Genomic DNA, 19,063 nt, shown 5'->3' with positions numbered 1-19,063 from the left:
ACATCATTTACTGAATCTTGTTAAAAAGGCATGATGAAAACAGATACAAAGCTAAATCCCATGGGAGCACAAAAAACAAAAAAAAAAAAAAAAAAAAAAAAAAACCAAAAACACATAAAATGAAAGGGGAAAGACAACTGTCCTCGGGAAATGTAATTTAGAGTTTCCAGGCCTTTCTGCTATTCCCCCAATAGCACCAGAACAGAAATTACCATCATGCCTTCCTCCCATGTACAGAACCAACCCTTAACAAGTGCTGCATTTCACAATGTGCTGTATGTGTGGTTTTTACACGATTCCTGCCTTCAAAAGTGAGCAGATAACGAAAGCCATTTTATAAGTGAGAGGTGAACTAGCTGCAGGAAAGCACCAGCATTATCACAGGGACAATGACAGTTCAAGACAAGGACAATTATAGCTAACTCTAAATATAATGCTCCAGTCGCTCACTCAGTCAATCACCACTACCTTTTTCAGAGAAATGCACCAGGCATCATTCGGAGCCCTTGTAGGTGGCTATGTATATTATTTAAGATTAAATAAAATTTAGAATTACATCCTTCAGCCTCACTAGACACATCGTACATGCTTAGCAACCCCATATGATAGCGGCTACAGTGTGAAGCAGCATAGAATTTTATGATGCATTTCCATCATCAGAGAAAGTTCTGTGGACAGTGTCGCTCCACAGAAAAGGACAAATATCCACCAGCGAGAAGCAGGAATCTGGGCAAGGAAACAGAGACAAGATAATAGGACGTTCTGCATTAGATTAGAAGGCAGCATTTCCAAAGGTATGATCCTTCAGAGTGTCCAGGTGGCATGGCTCAGGGAGTAAAAGCTCTGGCTGCACAGGCCTGACAATACAAACTCCACCCAGAGCACACAGAAGAAACTAGATGGAGTGGCTTGCATCTGAAGACCCAGAAACTCCTACAGCCAGATAACAGGCAGAGACTGGAGAACCCACGAGAAACCTCGGGACACCTAGCCTGGGATACACAGCCCAATAGTGGAAGCAACAAAGGAGGTCCTGCCTTAAAAAGGTGCAGAAAACTAACACCCAAATGTTGTCCTTTGACCTCCCATGAATCTCTGTCTCTCTCCACCATCTCTCTCAGTAACACACACACACACACACACACACACACACACACACCTTTCTTTGAAAGATGTGGTACTTGAACTGAGACCTAAAGGAAACACATCACGAGGACATTTAGAAGGGCTCCAAGACGAGGGAAATTGTATACAGTAAGCATAAAGTCTGATGATGCCCTTATAAAATCACAGAAAGGCTGATGTGGACATGCAGAGTGGTCATGTGGTAATACAATGACAACAGCAGAGAGGTTGGCCACAGCCAGTGCATGCAGGGTCTTACGAGCTAAAGAAGGCCACTGAACTCGACAATAAGAGTGACGGGAAGCTGGACGGTTTGGAGGAGGGAAATAACATGATTTAATCTACACGTTTGGAAGGTGGCTCTGGGTTTGGAGTAAAGAACAGGTGATAGGAAGTCGTAACCAGGGAAGTAGAGACACCAGGTCTGAAGCTCTTAGACTAATCCAGGTAACCGCCATAGGACACAGTCCGAGACAGGAGACGTTGAAATAAACAACAAAGACAAGAGTTACCTAGGGTGAAGAAACTCCTAGGACATGTGACATAGTCACTCCCTACGTTGGCCAGATAGCATTATCTGGATAGTGAAGCAGCCTCCCCTCTCACAGGCCTTAGGCTGTACAAATAGCCCTTGGGCAGTGCTCCCTGAGGGGCAGTCTCTGTTAAGAGAGAGCCATGACTTCAGAAGGCATTGGCCACATTTAAAGGGAGGACCAGAGTCCCATGACTTATTAAAATACTTGCCAGTTAGGTTAGTGAAGAGCCACGGAAGCAAGATGCCTAACCGCGCAGGTACCATGAGAGCAAGCTTGGTGTGGTTTTATGTGCGCTATCACATAAGCCACGGAAGTCCAGCCTCTCCTGGATGGCCCTTGGCCTGAGTGTATAGGAGAGTGAATCCTCTGAAGAACACGAACAATCTCAGCAGACTAGTGTCAGTGTTTGCTGCAATATGACTTAATTACTATATCTATGATTTGCCTGTGCATTTGATCCATTGCATATTGGCACAACATCGTAGATTATTCAACTATGAGTCTCATATGGCTTTCTTCTCATGGTCTCACAACAAAGATGGGATGTAGACAAGGGGAGTTATATTAGTGACAATTTTATAGCTAAGAGAATAAAAGTTAAATTAGGGAAAGAGAGCTGCCAACAGCCAAAGGACTATAATTCTGCCCCCAATCGATCCTGATCCCAGACAGTTCTCACAACAACACCTACCTCATTAGCTAGTAAGAGGGCCAGGAATAGACATTATGTGATTATTCGCATGGCATCAATAGCTTGTCTTTTACTGTCTTTTGTCTGTTTAAGATTAGTTTTCATAAGACCTTAAAACTAAGCCGGGTGGTGGTGGTGGCCAGCATTCAGCAGCAGAGGCAGATGGATCTCTAAGTTTGAGTCCATCCGGACCTACAGATTGAGTTCCAGGACAGCCAGGACCACACAGAGACCATAACCCTAGACCACGTGTACCACATAGTAGCCAAAACCAAACAATAGATGCCCCTTGGCCTAGAGCCCGGAACCAGATATTCAATGAAGTCATATATTGTTTTTAAGTCAACTCAAAGATCTGAGCGATATTTCCTTTCTCCTAAGGGCCAGTGGCTGAGGGAATGTAAGTTAGGAAAGAAGCTGTATTAGATAGTACACACAGTCCGAGGTGCTGCAATTCTTCAGCATTATTTCTTTCTTCAAAATAAGCAGCCTACACTAATGGGCACTTACTTAGATCTACACCCAAGTATCATCCTTCAGACATCCGTATTTCAATTTGGTCCACAAATCATAAGTTCTTTATTGGAAAAAAAGAGGTTTCCATGGTGATGTGCAAATGATGTTTTTTTGCAATTTTTAGTAACTCTTTTAATATCTCTTCATAAACAAAATAGATTCCACACATATGGAATAAAGAGAGCTATATTTTATTTATGAAATGAGTTTAAAAAACATGTCAAAGATAATTTTTATAATAAATTGGTGTACTGTGAGACCTCAAAAGGAGTTATTTAAAAATAAAAGCATAAGCGATTCCTGGGGTAGCAAAGATGGTGTAAGCAGCCTATATGCTGCGCAGCCAGTGTTTGGTTTGAAGAACTGGATCCACTTCAAAGTCAAAACTGTCTCATCAAAGTAATACAGACAATGATATGTGATATGATCATTAATTATATAATCCTGAATTATATAATCATCCGTTATACAATCATTAATGACGATCATTTAAAAACAATTATCTACGCTTTCCATTTCCATAGGAATACCATACCAAGGAGATACTTTTTAACACCTTCCTGTCAGTTTCATTTCATGTTGTGTTTTCTTGTTTGCAGCAGGGTCTCCCTGGCCTTGAACTTGTAGCGATCCTCCTGCTTCAGACTTCCAAGTGCTAACATTATAAAACTGCACCTTCACTTCCAGCAAGTCCTTCTGGCATAGACTATCAAGCATCCAGAAAATGCAGCACCTTTGATTCTAACATATCTGTACTGAAATAAAAATATTCTCAGCCAAGTTAAAAGCCACAGTCCTGTTTCTGTCTGAAGCTCTAGATATTGTAACAAGTATCCAAAACAGTGTGGATAAAATAATAAGAGGCACATCCTCACCTCAGATTATTTTAACAGGAATCTAAAAACACATCCCTCTGTCTTTGGGTCTATGTACCCCCCCCAAAAAAAAACCCTAATGGCAGGTGTGGGACTGTCACTATATTTCAAAGATTTAAAGATGACAAAGATCAACTACTATTGAACTAGGAAGAGGTGCTTAGCAGTCAAGGCTGAACTAACAGACTAAGACCAGAGTGTCAAAACACGCACAGGAGTCAGGTCCACCCCTGGGTTAGACAAAGGTATGTGCCAGTTATGTAAAATAACATTGATGTTATTCAACCTCGAGTTATTAAGCCACAAAGAACCAGGGAGAGCCAACTTGATTTCTGAAACTGCCCCCCCCCACGTCTCGTAAAGTTGAAAAGTCACTAAGTGAAGTGACTCGATCGTGCCTTCTAATGGATAGCGAGTTATTCCACTAATAAACACAGAAATTCACATTTTTTTTTTTAGATTCACATCCCTCAGCTCTAATGCTCAGTTGCCTCAGACATTTGTACAAAGCAAGGATTCTATGACAAGGTTTATGTCTGGGGACCTCTAATTAAGGAGCAATTAGTCACCAGCTCTGAAAAAATGAGCCGAGAATACCTGATCAATTCAGTCCAATGTCAGAAGCTCACTGCGTTAATGTCTCTCCCCAAATTGCTAACTTAATCTAAGAGCTAGGGGCACAGTGAACTAGGTAGCTATTAGGGAGATAGCCTTGCCTGCTATTCTTTTTTAAAAAGATTCCTGTTCATTTGCTTAACAGTAATATTGTTTATATAAAAATAAGATCATAAAATTCTAAGACTATAACCACAAGCAAGCGCTGGCTTGTGAGCTCACACGGGTAAAGAAATGAAATATCCCACAACCCAGAATCACATGATCAGTCTGCTCATTTTTCCCCATTGCAAAATGATTAGGATAGGGGTCGGATTCCTTGTTAAAAAAAAAACAGGAAAATTACAGTTCTAGCCTAGAGTACACTCAGCTACAAGATAAGCCAAAGGGGTCTGGCGAGATGGCTCAGAGGTTAAGAGCACTTACTGCTTTTCCAGGTGTCCAGGGTTCAAATCCCAGCACCCACAGGAGAGCTCACAGCTCTCGATAGCTCTGGCTCCAGATTATCTGACACCATCACATAGGCATACATGCAGTCAAAACAACAATGCACATTTTAAAAAAATAGATAATGTAGCCAAAAAGGTACGTGTATTGGCCAGTTGTTGGCACACAGCAGCAGCTTTAATAAGGGCATAAGTACATGACATAGAATTGATACTAGACATGACCAATAGAGCTATTTTTATCTTTAAAAAAAGGAATCAAGATAAGGAAAGCTGGTGTGACACCACAGACATCCAATCCCAGGAGGCTGAGGCAGGAGGATAGCCATGAGTGACATAGTACTAGACCAACCAGGGTACATAGGAAAACATTTTGTACCTATCTTTAAAATTAAAAAAAAAAAAGTGTGAGAAGAAATAAGTAAGACCCACTGTGTGCCAGGTCCTAGAGTGGCACCTACCAGTGTCCCAGGCAAAACCTTCACCTCAAGGTGCAGCTACAATTACTATGTCTGAGGCAGCTATGATTATTATTTTACAGGCAAAAATCAAAGATTAAGTCATCTAAGTTCACACAGCTAGCCAGTGGCAGAGCTGAGATTTGCTGAGATTTGTTGAATTCTAAAGCCATCATATTTTTTCAGATTATTCCCTGAAACATAGGTTAAACCACAGTCCACTTCCTAAGAATGCTTTAGAGGCCATGACCATAGGAGCTACATCTCAGACTTCTCTTTGCTTTCATGTCTGCAATGCCTGCAGAATTATATCTGTAAAAGTCAGGTAGAGTGGCCCACACACACAATCCCAGCACTCAGGAGTCCAAGACAGTAGATCAAGAATTCAAAACCATTCTTAACTACATAGCCAATATAGTTCCAGGGCAACATGGAGTGAAGAGACCCTGTTTCCAAAAATATACATACATACATACATACATACATACATACATACATACATACATACACACACATATACCTATAAGACTGGTCCAGACTTATGACTGTATCTTGCTTAGGAACCATGATCTTTGGCTTTTTTTTCAACGTATACCACAAGTTTAGACTCATTTTGTCATCAAAATACTGAGAAGGAAAGCTGATCCAGTCATTGGCATTGAATTAGATTTCAGCCATAAAAACTGAGCTGCGCAGCGCTCTGCAGCAATCTAGGACAGGGCCGAGACCAGAGTCCACATATCCCCACTCTCTCCTGCATTTCCCGCTCCATCCAACTGCCTTCACTTGCAGAAGAGAATAGTTTTCATACCAGGCAACAGTCTGTCCACCTTCGTTCTAATGTAGAAGAAGACACTATAATTTATATGTAGAAAACACAGAGTGCTTTGACACATTCTTTCTTCCTACTCCTAAGGGCAAACTGAGCAAATACAATGATTCTAAGGTATAATTATCTTTCCCGCCATCAACTTCCAACATAAAATAAATGCTGAACCAATGGAATTTAGATCAAAGTATGTGTACATTTCAAGTGATTTCATTATAATCTTGAAAATGAAGTGCCTGTAACAGTAAACACAATTTCTATTTGAATAATATACAAAGATAATTCAGGATTAGGTGAGATTGAACTTACATATAGCCATTGGTAGAAAAGATGTGCTAAGATATTCAATAATATCCTTATGAAGAAATGGAGGGAAGGTGGCTAGCGTTGAGATCATTGTGTAGGGCAAAGTGCTCAGAACATCATCACTGAGAAAGGGGAGCAAACACGTGGTCGTATAAAATATTGACTGTCCAAGATCTACAAAACAGAAGTAAGCAGTCAGACACTGAAGGTTCTTCCATTAACAAAATATGCTAATCTCGTATTCTAAGTTTTAATAAGCTGGTTTTAAATTATAAAAGCAGTTATTGTTCACTTCCTACTGAGAGTTCTCAAACATGCTGCTAAGCAAATGTGCAATGCACGTAGCAGTTAGTTGGTGAATGTATTAAGAAATAAATCTGTTCTGTGAGTTTCCCAACAGTGGATCGATCAGTCATGTGTAAGCCTCACTGTTCAGATTACCCCCATTGATCCCATTAATCTCAAAGCACTTTCCAAGTGAAAAGTGAAATTGGGACAGCCCTCCATTTTTTTTAAAAAAACTACATTGCATTTCATAAAGATAACAGAAACACAATGATGTACCCACTAGGATTTTCAGAAAAATCCAAAGCAGCATTAGAAATAAAACTTGGCTATTTCTGCTCTACTGACCAAGCCACACTAGTCCGATGCCTGAAGCCTGGGGCAGTGAGGTCATTTGTAACCTCCATTTCCGAGATAGGAAGCTATGAGCTGGTGGTATTGCACAACCCCGTGTAATTAGTTTTTAACTCTCCAGAAAGTCAGCCTCCCTCAAAATAATCTCTCAAGGCTTTAAAATGCAGATAATAACAATACCTACCTGGCTTTGTAGAGGTTTAGATGAAATAAATACAAAGAGCTCAGCATAGCATAGCATGTACTCCAAAAACATTAGCTACTACTTATTGCCATTAATATCACTAGCATTGTTACCTGCACGAGACGTGAAAATAGAGGACCTTCAAAACAAACCACAACTATTTAGCTTTAGAATGTATGAAGAATAAATCCATTACATTCAATGCACATTGTGATATTTCGAAACCTTTCAAAGTATAGGCCATCAGCCAAGGTTTGACATGAAGACAGATCACTTCTGTATTCATTAACATATCAAAGTCTTAGACTCTGGTCTACTTTGGCCTAGATTTGTCTTCCAGAGCCATGTGCATTCCTAAAATTATTTCTGATAGTCATGAGAGTTAACGTGCCATGTCAATCAGCACGTCAACTGACAATGTGGTCAATGGGCAACCCAGAGAGCCAGGGCCTGTCGCCTTCGAGCTCAGACCAACGGGTGGAAAATTCACAGGTGTTTTAGTGTGAATTACATAAGGCCATGCATACAAGACACCTCAGCTATACTCAATTGAGCCTTTTTAGGCTTCAGATAAGAAGCCTAATTACAGATTATTAGCACCGAAAGGGCCTGGAAGTCCATCTGGGGTATCTTCCACCCAAGGACACCGAGATCCAGCGAGAATAATGACCGCTCAAATCACAGTTCACCCGCAGTTGAACTGCTCCTGCTCATTCCTATAGGCCACAGTGAGCACAGAACCTCTAAGCACGGGGCAATCAGTCATTCTCAGCTCAGCTCACTGAAGAAGCCTCACAGGAAGCTTGCTCACAGCATCAGCGGGCAGGACCACCGCCGCTCAGTGACTCACACTGAAGAACTGCACGGTCCAAGTTACCTTAGGACCCGGTTTTTACAGACAGCCCTGAGCAAAATGGTGCTCTCTGGATTTTCTAGACCAGCCACTAGAACGAACCGGGGAGTTTTATCCTGGATACTAAGCGTTATTATGCAGAGCAAGAACACAATAAATAAATATCAAGATAAGGTCACAAAGCAAGCATAGGCATGAAAGCAAAAAACATAAATCATTGTCAAGATTCACACATTATGTGGATTGCCATTCACCAAGTGAAATGCCACAGTCAAGAGATCTTAAAAATAAAAGGGCGTCTTCTCTAACGCAGTGGACCTTCCAAGGAACACTTGAGTTCATATTGAGTTTAAGACTGGGTACCACAGAGCAAAGGTTCCAGTGAGTCTCAACAGATGTGTCCACTGACAACCAGTAATTCCCCACAGTCTGGTTCTGAATGGGAGAAGATTGTAGTACAAGAGGCTAGGTAGGTTTAAGACAGCAAAGGGGTTCAAGATAATCAACATTACAGATTTCCACTTTTATTTTCACTAGAATATGACATTGTAAATACAAGAAAAGCGAATTCAGTAATAGCTATTTCATCATTTTATGAAAGTAAACCATTTAAGACATTTTAATTACAAACACTTAGTACTAAATCAGCCATTAAGCATTCAAGTAGCTCTATGAAAAAAATAAAATGACCCCCACCCGCCCACCTGTTTTCATAGCTAGCTTTTCTGTACAATGAAACTTGGGTTCTCATACTTCCCGGGATCCAAAGGCAAAAGTATTAAAGACATTTACTAAGTCTTAAACTTAGTTTAAAGACATCTTAGGTTTCTAAAGTACTTTAAAAAAAAAATCCACACAGATCTCTACTCCCCATACAGTTTTTAATTTTATTATCCCAAATTCACATGGGATGGCTAAGCAGACATCACAGCCCTCCTCTGCATGGATTACAAGGAACAGGGTGAGCAACCAAGGTGATGGAAAGACACGGTCGGATGGCTCACCACTCTAAACACCACCAACACACCGTGTGCTAAAACAGCTCGCCCCAGCAGTTTGCAGTAATTGCTGGTTGTTGATGAATGTGGAAGACTTCTTGGGTATTTCTTTTATCAGGAAAAAAAATGAATCCCAGAGAGAAACTGTGATTTGCCCCCTGAAACTCCCAGAATCAGCCAAGGGTCAAAGCCTGCTCCTCAGGCTTAACCGCTTCTGTTTTCTGGGGCGAGGTTTTAAACTCTGCTTCTCAACCGTGGCTTTAACAAGAGATGCTCACAATAAAACTGCGCAGGGGAGGGAGGGAGCTGCTTGCCACATTCTCCTGTCTCCAGTCCATCGTCTCCCGTGCAGACCCCTAGATAACAACCCTGGGTATCCAGGCAGTGTGGAGTGTCAGGATGGGAAGCACCACTATTAAGTTTCATTGTCAGAAAGGCTTCAAGTGCATAAAACCTTTCAAGAGATTTATGACAGTAACAACATTCTCCAAGCCTGCTGCTCGGCATCATAAATATTCATAAACACACGTGGACATCTCCATAGACTTCGATTTAAAAAAATGCTCACCGTGTTGGCCATGCTGTAGTAAAGGAACTAGATCCAGGAGAGTCACCAAAGTCACGTAGAGGCCTTGGTAGTCCAAAGAAGGGTAGTCTGACAACTGAGCATCACGACTTTGCGGGCCGCGTTCTGAAGGAGCATCTCGCAGGACGCTGTAAAGGAGGGAGCGAGTAACAGTAGGGTTGATGGAACTGACCTGCGGTCTTAGAGATGGGGTGAGTGGGAATGGCACGGGAAAAAGACACATGGTCATGGGCACTGTCAAATTGGAGGCATCTTGGTTTTCCTTCTTCCCTGTGCGGGACAAAATGCTGTTGGGGGGACAAAGAAAAAAAAGAGACAACAAAGACACAAAGAACAGCACATTACATTGAAATGACACTCTAAAACAAATAGTAAAACACCAGATACATCCCACATAAGATGCAATCGCCACAGCAGCACAGTCTGCAGAGCCAGGGCTGGCGCACAGTGACGTGCTCCAGATGCCAACAACACGGGTGGACTTTGTTGAAGTTGCATTGCATCTCATGTGTTATCTGGTTTATAAGGAGCAAAAATATAAAAATGCATGTTTCAGTGCCAAACCCATGCTTCACAGTTTGTCAATTTGGTGAAGGAAGGAAAGGTCTCCTTGGAGGAACACCAGCTTAGCTTCATTTGTGAGGGCTCTCATTCCTAATTATAGGGAGCTTTCAAAGCAACCTTGTCGGCAATACTAGCTCATCATGTAAATAGAAACTCGCAAAATATAGGTATGGCACTTGCAGAAACATGTTTTAGCAAAGAATAAACATGTGCGTTTATTAAGAAACTCTTAAAAATCACATGTTTATTGCATCAAAATAATGTCTATATGTATATTATGATACTGTTTCATGACATTCTGTCAGTATCATTTGAGATAATGAAGTTTAAACAGGCATATGAACTTAGAAATAATACATATTTCTAAAGTGTTAACTAAACTACATCGGAAAAGCTATAAAATAATATATAGTAAAAGGCCAATAGCATGTGTTGGTGAACTAATGATAGTGTGTGTGTGTGTGTGTGTGTGTGTGTGTGTGTGTGTATGTGTGTTTTAATTTGACATGTTGGGGAGGAAATGTTTTATTTTATGAATACAAACAGTGGTTTATTAAATAGTTACCTTGAAAACTCTAAAAGCTAGGCAAGCATCATCTATTATAAAGCTGAACATCATACAACAAGACCTTATGTCACTGCTGTTACTTACTTTATTATTCAACAAAACTCACTAAACACTAGAGAAAAGATAATTTAGAAAGTTAAAAAAAGTTTAAGGGGAGTAAAAGTAGTCTCTAAAATAGTTTTGCTTTTAGTCTCTGCTTAAATCTACAAAACTGTTAGTAAAAGTTATAAGGCAGAAAAGTTGTTGGTTTAAAAGTCAAAGTAATTACTGCTTAGCCAAATGTTTAGGTTTTAAAAATTAGATTATGCTATTTATTAGTAGGCAACCATTACGGACTAAGATGTCTACAGCACCAAAGTGCTTTCCTATAGTACAGTTATTTGCTAACCAAAATAGAAATCAGTTACACAATGCTTCGCTTCATGAAGATACCCTTGTTTTATACTTACTCATGTGCGTCCATTACTAAATTCTCAGCTAATGGTGTGACATCTACTGTATCACAGTGACGTGAAGAACTGGTTAGTGTCGGCATGCTTGCTATGTCAAGTTGACATTGCTTTTTATTTACTCTTAGCACAGAAATATGTTACAATGTAAAAGAAATGACTACATGCTGTTTATTTTCTATGTGCCTAATTTACCTCGATTTCCTCTGTCTTCTGTTACCCAGTGTCCAAGGGAAAACAATTGATAATAAAGATAATTTCAGAATACTTATGTAATACTTCTTAGCAATAAAGAACGTAGGAGTTGCTGTATTTGTTTTTGTTAAAAGGGATTTAATTTACCTTTTTAAGTGTGTGCTATGTTGGGCTTTGTAATCTCACACTGTACAATGGGTTGGAAGTATTCCACCTCTCACGATCTAACTACATCTATTATAAAGAACAATTTTTTTGCATCAGACTTTATAGTTTCCCACAAAACTAAATTTCTCCTCAGATTATCATCTTTACATGTTGTATTATTGATAAGTCCAGTCACCAACATTTCTTTTCAGTCTTACAGGAGTCTATACTCCTGAAATCCCTTTACAATCACAAAATAGTGTCAATATAGGTTCCCAAATTTTGGCATAAGTTGGCTAGCTGCCAGCATCCTCTCAAGAAAATAACACTATCCCTTAGTCAATTTAAAAAAAATACTGAATGTCATAGATGTGTGATGTTTAAAGTCTGGCCAACTCCTTGGTGGGGGAAATGTGACGCGTGATTGACTCTGTGTCACTAGTACTCCAAGCTGGGTGGATGGTGACAGGCACTAGTGAATAACTTTGGAGGCTACTACTGTGATATTTTTCCCTCTTGTACATGTGGGAGTCCCACGTAACAGCCACCACAGTGTCCTCCGTTCAGCGGGGGAAGAGTGTCAGCATGGAAGCAGGAAAGCTTTCTGTCACTGCCTTCAGATTTAGCAAAGTAGGTGAGGTTGAGAAAAAAAAAATGGCGAAAATGAGTTATCCATGAAGCCAGTTTTAAATTACCATTCATGTCTCAATGTAAGGGAATGTGTTCATTTGTGGGAAAACTCAAGAAGGGCTCATGAATCAATGTATAATGCACTGTGGTTTTATGATGTTTCGTGAAGTTTATTCAGAGAAAAAAATTACTTATTTCCCCAACAAAACTGTTTAACTTGGGAACGACCAACGATTTCCACATTTGAAATTCTTTCCCAAAGGTTTACTTATAGATTCAACCAAAAAGAATATCAGGAATGCCCTGTCAGAAGAGTCAGACATTGCTGCCAAACTTTCACTTTTCCCTTCCCTCTTTAAGTCCTCTTTGTGAGCACTGGCTTCCATAGTCAAGAAGAGAGGAGACCCCTTTGATCAGGTAGGTTAGGTGATTGAGTGCCCCTAATCCTTTCTTGTACAGAGAATCAATACATCAAATCAACTTTCTACACAATTAAGAATTTTGACATGTGTGTTGCATCTATGCACTAAACAAATTGACTATGCTAGGATCTAAAAATGTATGTGGATTTCAAATTTTGTGTGTGTGTGTGTGTGTGTGTGTGTGTGTGTGTGTCATTAGAAATTCTTATTTAATTAAGACTATTGGGCTGAGATTAGAATCTCTTTTTAAAATATATTCACGATTCTAACAAGTTGGTAGCAAATGTAAAGATTTACACTCTAGCGGTTCTAAGAACACCAGAAGAGAGACACAACGGAAGATTTCCATCAGCAAGTCTGAAACAGGAAGGAAACTAGGAACCTATAAACATCCAGCTGGGTAAAAGGCAAGATTAAAGACCTTGGATGACCTAGATGTGATCACAAAACGCTTCTATATGAAGTGAACCTGTATGCACCAAGGGGGTTAGACCAGCCAATCTTCATTGCCACCCCTAACGCTAAGAAGCAAACAAGCAAAACAGCCTCTGTGACAAAGCTCAAATTGTCCACTGCCAGATGGGGGACCCTGCTCCACTAAAATGAGCACAACTCATTATGATGTGTAAGGCCACCTGGACCTTCAGTCATTCCTTGGGACAGGAAAGGCTCCCGAAAGCTCCTGTGCTGGCTGAAATTTCACACAAGTCAATTCAATGAGTATTTATGGATCCCCTGTTATAGGACAAAACCTGCTCTGGGCACAAGGACTTAGTACGTTGGATATGACAGAGGACTCATGCAACTAGAATGGAGAGAACTCTGGCAAACTAATTATCTTAAGCAGACACCACAGCTGATCTTCTAGTCAGCTGTGTTAACAGGTAACCACTCTCCTCCTGTGGACTAAACTGATTGACATTAAACATCTAGGCCAATCCCAGCCTTTCTGAATCCATGCAAAGCTTTCCTGAAGTCACTGAAGTCGCATGAATGTATAGATATCAGACAACTTGAGCTAAGGATGTTATCCTAACCACATAATGCAAATGAAGCTGCTTGAACTGTGGGAAATGGTGCCATAAAGACCTGCCTGGTGGCTTATTCCTCTTGCCCCCTACTCCCTACTCTGGAGATTTCAGACATAAGCCACAAGAACCTGAGTTCTGGAGCCAGCAAGTGATTCCAAATGTAAAAATTACACAAATGCCAAGGGAACCACCTTGTTTGTGGTAGAGATGTCTAATCAAAGAACTGGACACTTAGTCCACCTCCTGTGACTTAGACTTTCCACTAGCTTTTTAAGAGAAAGGAATCTGAATATAATTGGAATAAATGACGCTGCCAACTGCTAGAGGGCTTCTAACCTGGTTCAATATATAGAACAAAAGTTAAAAGTTTTAAATTTAAAAGTTTTATAATTCTAGGGTTTTGAGAGCTTTTTGTTGTTTTGTTTTGTTTTTTGGGTTTGTTTTTTATTAGATATTTTCTTCATTTACATTTCAAATGCTATCCTGAAAGTCCCCTATACCCTCCCCTGGCTCTGCTCCCCAACCTACCCACTCCCACTTCTTGGCCCTGGTGTTCCCCTATACTGGGGTATATAAAGTTTGCAAGACCAAGGGGCCCCTCTTCCCAATGATGGCCGACTAGGCCATCTTCTGCTACATATGCAGCTAGAGATACGAGCTCTGGGGGTACTGGTTAGTTCATATTGTTGTTGCACCTATAGGGTTGCAGACCCTTTCAGCTCCTATTTTTTGTTTTTTGTTTTTTGGGTTTTTTTTATTTTTTTGTTTTGTTTTTTGTTTGTTTGTTTTGGGGTTTTTTGTGGGGTTTTTTTTTTTGGAAAAAGAAGCTTCAGTAGACATAGAGAAGACAGAAAATTCATAGGGTTTAGACCAAATAGTCGATCTGTAAATATTCCTATTCAAGCCCCATCTGAGATTCACTCCATGCCTCAATGACCTGTGGACATGTGCACTATGTAGTTAGTGACAGGGTCTGCCAGCTCTGCCCTGAGCCACCACCTGAAGCTACCTCATGAGAGTGAGGTAGAACTGAGGCAGCTGGAAACCGCTGTACCTGAGCTCAGATCCGTTTATCAAAAATTCCAAATCGATGGCAAATCTATACACTACACACTCCCTTTCTTCCCTTGATTTCATAGACAGCCAAAACCACTCCGTGGACTTTATAATAGACGTTGGTGTTCCCAAAGGCCAGATCAAGTTTTTAATAAGAAGAAGTGTCCCTACTGTGTGCCAGTGACTAGAAAACAGCAGCATGGCACAGGTGTAATGGTGTGTGCTGTGGATTATGATGACCGATGACCTAATGACTCCAGTACTGCTACATATGTAAGACTGAGCAACTTATTGAACCGCTCTTGTAACTTAGTTTCACTATCTGTGAAATGTGTACAGTAGTACCTTTATCTAATTACAGGGGGTTAAAGGAAAGGCCACACTCAAAGAGTTCAGAGCAGAATTGATGTGAAGAAATAGAGGTACATAACATTGCTAGGGTGACAGCCACTGCCACTGTCACCATTAGCAGCTGTTGAAATTGACTCTCCTTTAAAGTGGACCATGTTTGGTTACAATAATAGCCATTTGAAGAGACTACCCTAATATCAGTTTCATCATGAAGATGCTGTCACCATAACCTCATCCTAATGACCAAAGCAGAACCCTCATGACTAGTATACAAAACTTAAAACAGTATCCTAAATTTCTTAACTTACTGGCACAGTTGCAAAGCCGTGAGTGCTAAGCTCTGAAGCTAACAGAGATGTCACAATTTCTTCACAAGTGGAATCTAACATGTTCCCTACCGGGAAAGCATCTCTAGTTTTGGGTTCCCCCATAGGAGAGAGTATCTCTGTGAGGTTCCCAACCCCAAAAGAAAAAGGAAAATGGAGAAAATGGAATAGGATGCCTCTGTTCACACATTCATCTGATTATTGCCATGGAAACCTGGTGAACTATTCTGTCCCCTTTGAAACAGGAAATGGCCTGCCCTAGGGTCTTAAACCAACTGTGGATGAATGCCTGACAGACATCATGAAGCTGATAAATAGAATCCCTTCACACTAGAACAGGGGTAGCAGAGACTCTAAAGACGAGAAGATAGCCAAAGATGAGTGGTAGATACTGATGCAGAAGACCAGCAACTGGCTGTGTACAGGATGTTTCTCTCTGTCTATGGTCAGCCTGTCAGAGGACAGATAGTGACAGACCATGGAAACCTCTGGTTCCACTAAAGTCACTCCAAAGTGTGTCTTCCCATCCCTGATTTTCAGAACTCCTACTGCTGTCTAGAGGTCAGAGAAGGCAGCAAGTTCAGAAGCAGATTCGCAGAGGACCTGTGGCAATGGGGAGACCAAACCCTGGGGTGCAATGGCCAGTAAAGTATTCACAATTCAACAGTGTTTGTCAAAGACAGCTATGCTGCTGGAAAAAGATTCATCTTTGCTTGTCTGCATCAGTAGCAAGGGTGGAGGGGAATGGCCCTCTGTCCTGTAGTAAAAGCAGACAATGTAAAGAGAGCTCCCAAGCTGTTGCTCCCTAGTTCTCCTTAGACCTAAAATCAGTTGTGATGTAAAGGATGGAAGCATCTGCTGTTAACAGTACCAATCAGGGAACCAAGACGTACTAGCGACAAACCTAAATCGCCATGAAACTCTATTTCCTTTAAACTCAAAGTGTTTCTTACTCTCAATGTTAAAGGCCCTAATTGCACTTCTTAACCTTATGCTATTCATATCAAACATATGACTTTTTTTTTTAAGCATCTGTAGGTCTCCTGAAAGAACACACAACTGAGGAGGTGGGCTACAGCCTCCTCGCTTCCAGGTAAGCTGGATCTGATATGCTAGACACATCCAGAGGACTGGAGTCCAGACTCTTCTGTCAGAGCACCAGAAAACTAAGGCCTTTTAAGACTTGCAATTCAGTGTGAAACTAGGTCCCAATAAATTCAGCAGTACTACCTAATAAGTCTCTCAAAAGTCAAGGGTATGTAAGGCTTACCTTAACAAGGTTTGAGAAAAGTACTTCAGGGTGTTTGCAATATCTGTTCCTGATGGTACGGGATAAATGTTGTGGAGAACTCGGTTATGATATTCCTGCAAGTACCGGATCTTGGAAGCAACTAGATAAAAGCAAAAAGAAAAAAAAAAAGAAGAAGAAAAGAAGGACCTTCTTGTAATATGTATCAAACACACAGTGAATATCTACAAACAAGAACTCAATCCATACGTTTTTAAACACATGTAAAATTTCCTGGAATTCCATGATAGAAACCCTAATACAAAACACTTATAACTGAATTCAAACTTAAACTTGTTTTTTACTTATGTGGCTTAATATCCCTACATGAACTATCTATTCCTTTTTAATCACTAAGGAGAGCATTATTGTAATCTCTTCCTAATTACCTACATATTAGCTTCCTCTTAGCAAAATAATGATAAATATAAACCTCTGTCACTAGAGAGTTATAGTTAATATGAAGGAAAAAAACTTGACACTCTAAAACACCCAAAAAGTTGGGTGTCCACTGTACAATGGCATCAACTAAAATCGGGTTCTCTTTAACTCAGTAGTGATTACGAAAGCGTGTTTAATGAAGGCTTAGCTGCATGACTGTGGTGAGGATATATTCACTTGTTGAGTATCAAGGCAGAACACAATGACTATGTTGTAATAAAAACACAAACAATAAAGATCACATTTTTCTTCCAATGAATTGCATATATTAGGAACCATCCTAATAGCTTTCTGAGATTGACTTCCCAGTCTCAAGACAGGAGGGACTAAATATGTGTATTTACCCTCCTACACCTACCTGGAGTCACCAGCATTGTCCACATTCCTGACCTGACCTTTGACCTGGCTGTAGTGAATGGCCCAGCTCTAGTCATTCCTCTTTGCAAATCCCAAGGAGCCATGATGATCAACGTCTCTCTGGTCTCCTCTTCCACAGAGTTCTCAATAATGTCCGTTTGTCCTTTCAATCTTTAAGGCTACTGGGGGAGCCTTTTAGGTGGTATGGCTCACTGTCAGCGGTTAGCAGAAGACATATCAAGTCCCGGAGAAGCAAGGTTTTGCTGTTCCCAACAGCCAGTGGGAATAAGCTCCTGGATGCATCTAACCAAAACGCTGGCTTAAGCAACTTAAAGAAAGTCAAAATGCTTTTGACAGGTGTGCAGCGGAGAACCACAGAACAGTAAGTATCAGAACAGGGAGAACCTTAGAGCCCTTTCCCTCTACCATTTCATCTTAAAGGTGGGGAAAGGAGGCACACGGGTGGGTGGGTAGCGATTAGCTCTCCTGACTTCTGATCCAGTGCTTTTTCCACTCTGACAGTTCTGCGATTAAGCCAGCATGCACACAGTAAATATTCATTATACAACATCAAAACAGTTGCCAGCTGTTGTTGGGCTAATCACTGCTCTGAAGTCTACAGGTTCCATGGCTCACACATGCACTTCCTCCTTGCTGCTTCTCAGCATTTTCCCAACAAAATAAGTTCTCATTGCAGATAGATGGCCTCTATCATCATCTCCAAAGACAGTGATAACTTTAATATCTATTATTTCATTTAACCCACAGAATTTGGTTATAAACAAATTTTCTGAGATAAACTATAAATAGGTAATACCAGAAAATATATCAATTACATAATCAACAAAAATCCATTTTCTTCCAAGTGTCTTTGACCTGTCGTGCATCATAACTTTAATAATGACATTACAAGAGACACTCATGTTAATGAATAGGTCTAAGCTCCCAATATCTGATCTATGTGCCAGGCCAGCTTGTACTTTCTATTATCACAATGATATTTTATTACTGTGACTTTTTTCCGGTTTTGATACTCGTCAGGTCTCTGTGGAGAATTTCAGGAATATCATTCATCCTTCTGCTACCTAAAAAGGAAGTTGGTAGTTCGGGATGTGGACAATAAGCTGAAATAAGGCGAAAAGTCAAAGATCCCCCAACTCAATGGCTTACTCATAATTTGAGAGCTTTAAAACCATCATTACACAATGATTGCAAGCATTCAGACGTGTTTATGAGATGAATGGATGTTCTTTTTATAGAGACTTCCATTAAGATGCAGTAACAACTCCTTTCAGTGAGTTTCCAAACACTCGGGGGAAAGCAGACGCTACGGCCACTTCCTCTTTTGAGATCTTTGCGTAGTTTACATATTCACATAGTGCCATCTCTATTCACTCACCTGTTTGTTTTTCTATACAAAAGTGTGCATTTTGAAAGGCATCTTATTTATGTTTCCATCCCAGTCTTAAGACATTGCCTAGTGCTGAGTGGGTACCCAACAGTCATTTAAGAACAACTTTAGCACTTGGTTCTCTCTCTCTCTCTCTCTCTCTCTCTCTCTCTCTCTCTCTCTCTCTCTCT

The 19,063-nt window shown here is 40.5% G+C and overlaps 1 protein-coding gene across 14 annotated transcripts in view; it reads right to left on the bottom strand.

The window, feature by feature from the left end:
• Nucleotides 1-19,063, bottom strand: part of Unc79 (unc-79 homolog, NALCN channel complex subunit) — a 232,442-nt gene that overhangs the window by 173,379 nt on the left and 40,000 nt on the right. For 9 of the 14 annotated variants that reach the window (XM_029540675.1, XM_021201629.2, XM_029540667.1 and 6 more), the window contains exons 1-4: nt 17,484-18,277; nt 16,667-16,787; nt 9,640-9,785; nt 6,401-6,571 (exon numbers count right to left, since the gene is read on the bottom strand). In XM_029540675.1, coding sequence (XP_029396535.1) covers nt 6,401-6,571; nt 9,640-9,785; nt 16,667-16,787; nt 17,484-17,586 — 541 coding nt within the window. In that variant the 5' untranslated portion in view covers nt 17,587-18,277. Of the gene's footprint in view, nt 1-6,400; nt 6,572-9,639; nt 9,945-16,666; nt 16,788-17,483; nt 18,278-19,063 lie in introns of those variants that run through there. The other 5 variants (XM_029540666.1, XM_029540674.1, XM_021201627.2 and 2 more) reach the window with 3 other exon arrangements.

The sequence above is a fragment of the Mus pahari genome, chromosome 7 (assembly GCF_900095145.1).
Source record: "Mus pahari chromosome 7, PAHARI_EIJ_v1.1, whole genome shotgun sequence".
In the NCBI taxonomy this organism is placed as follows: domain Eukaryota; kingdom Metazoa; phylum Chordata; class Mammalia; order Rodentia; family Muridae; genus Mus; species Mus pahari.
Note: the sequence above shows the minus strand (reverse complement) of the source record. Positions and strands in the feature narration are given on the sequence as shown.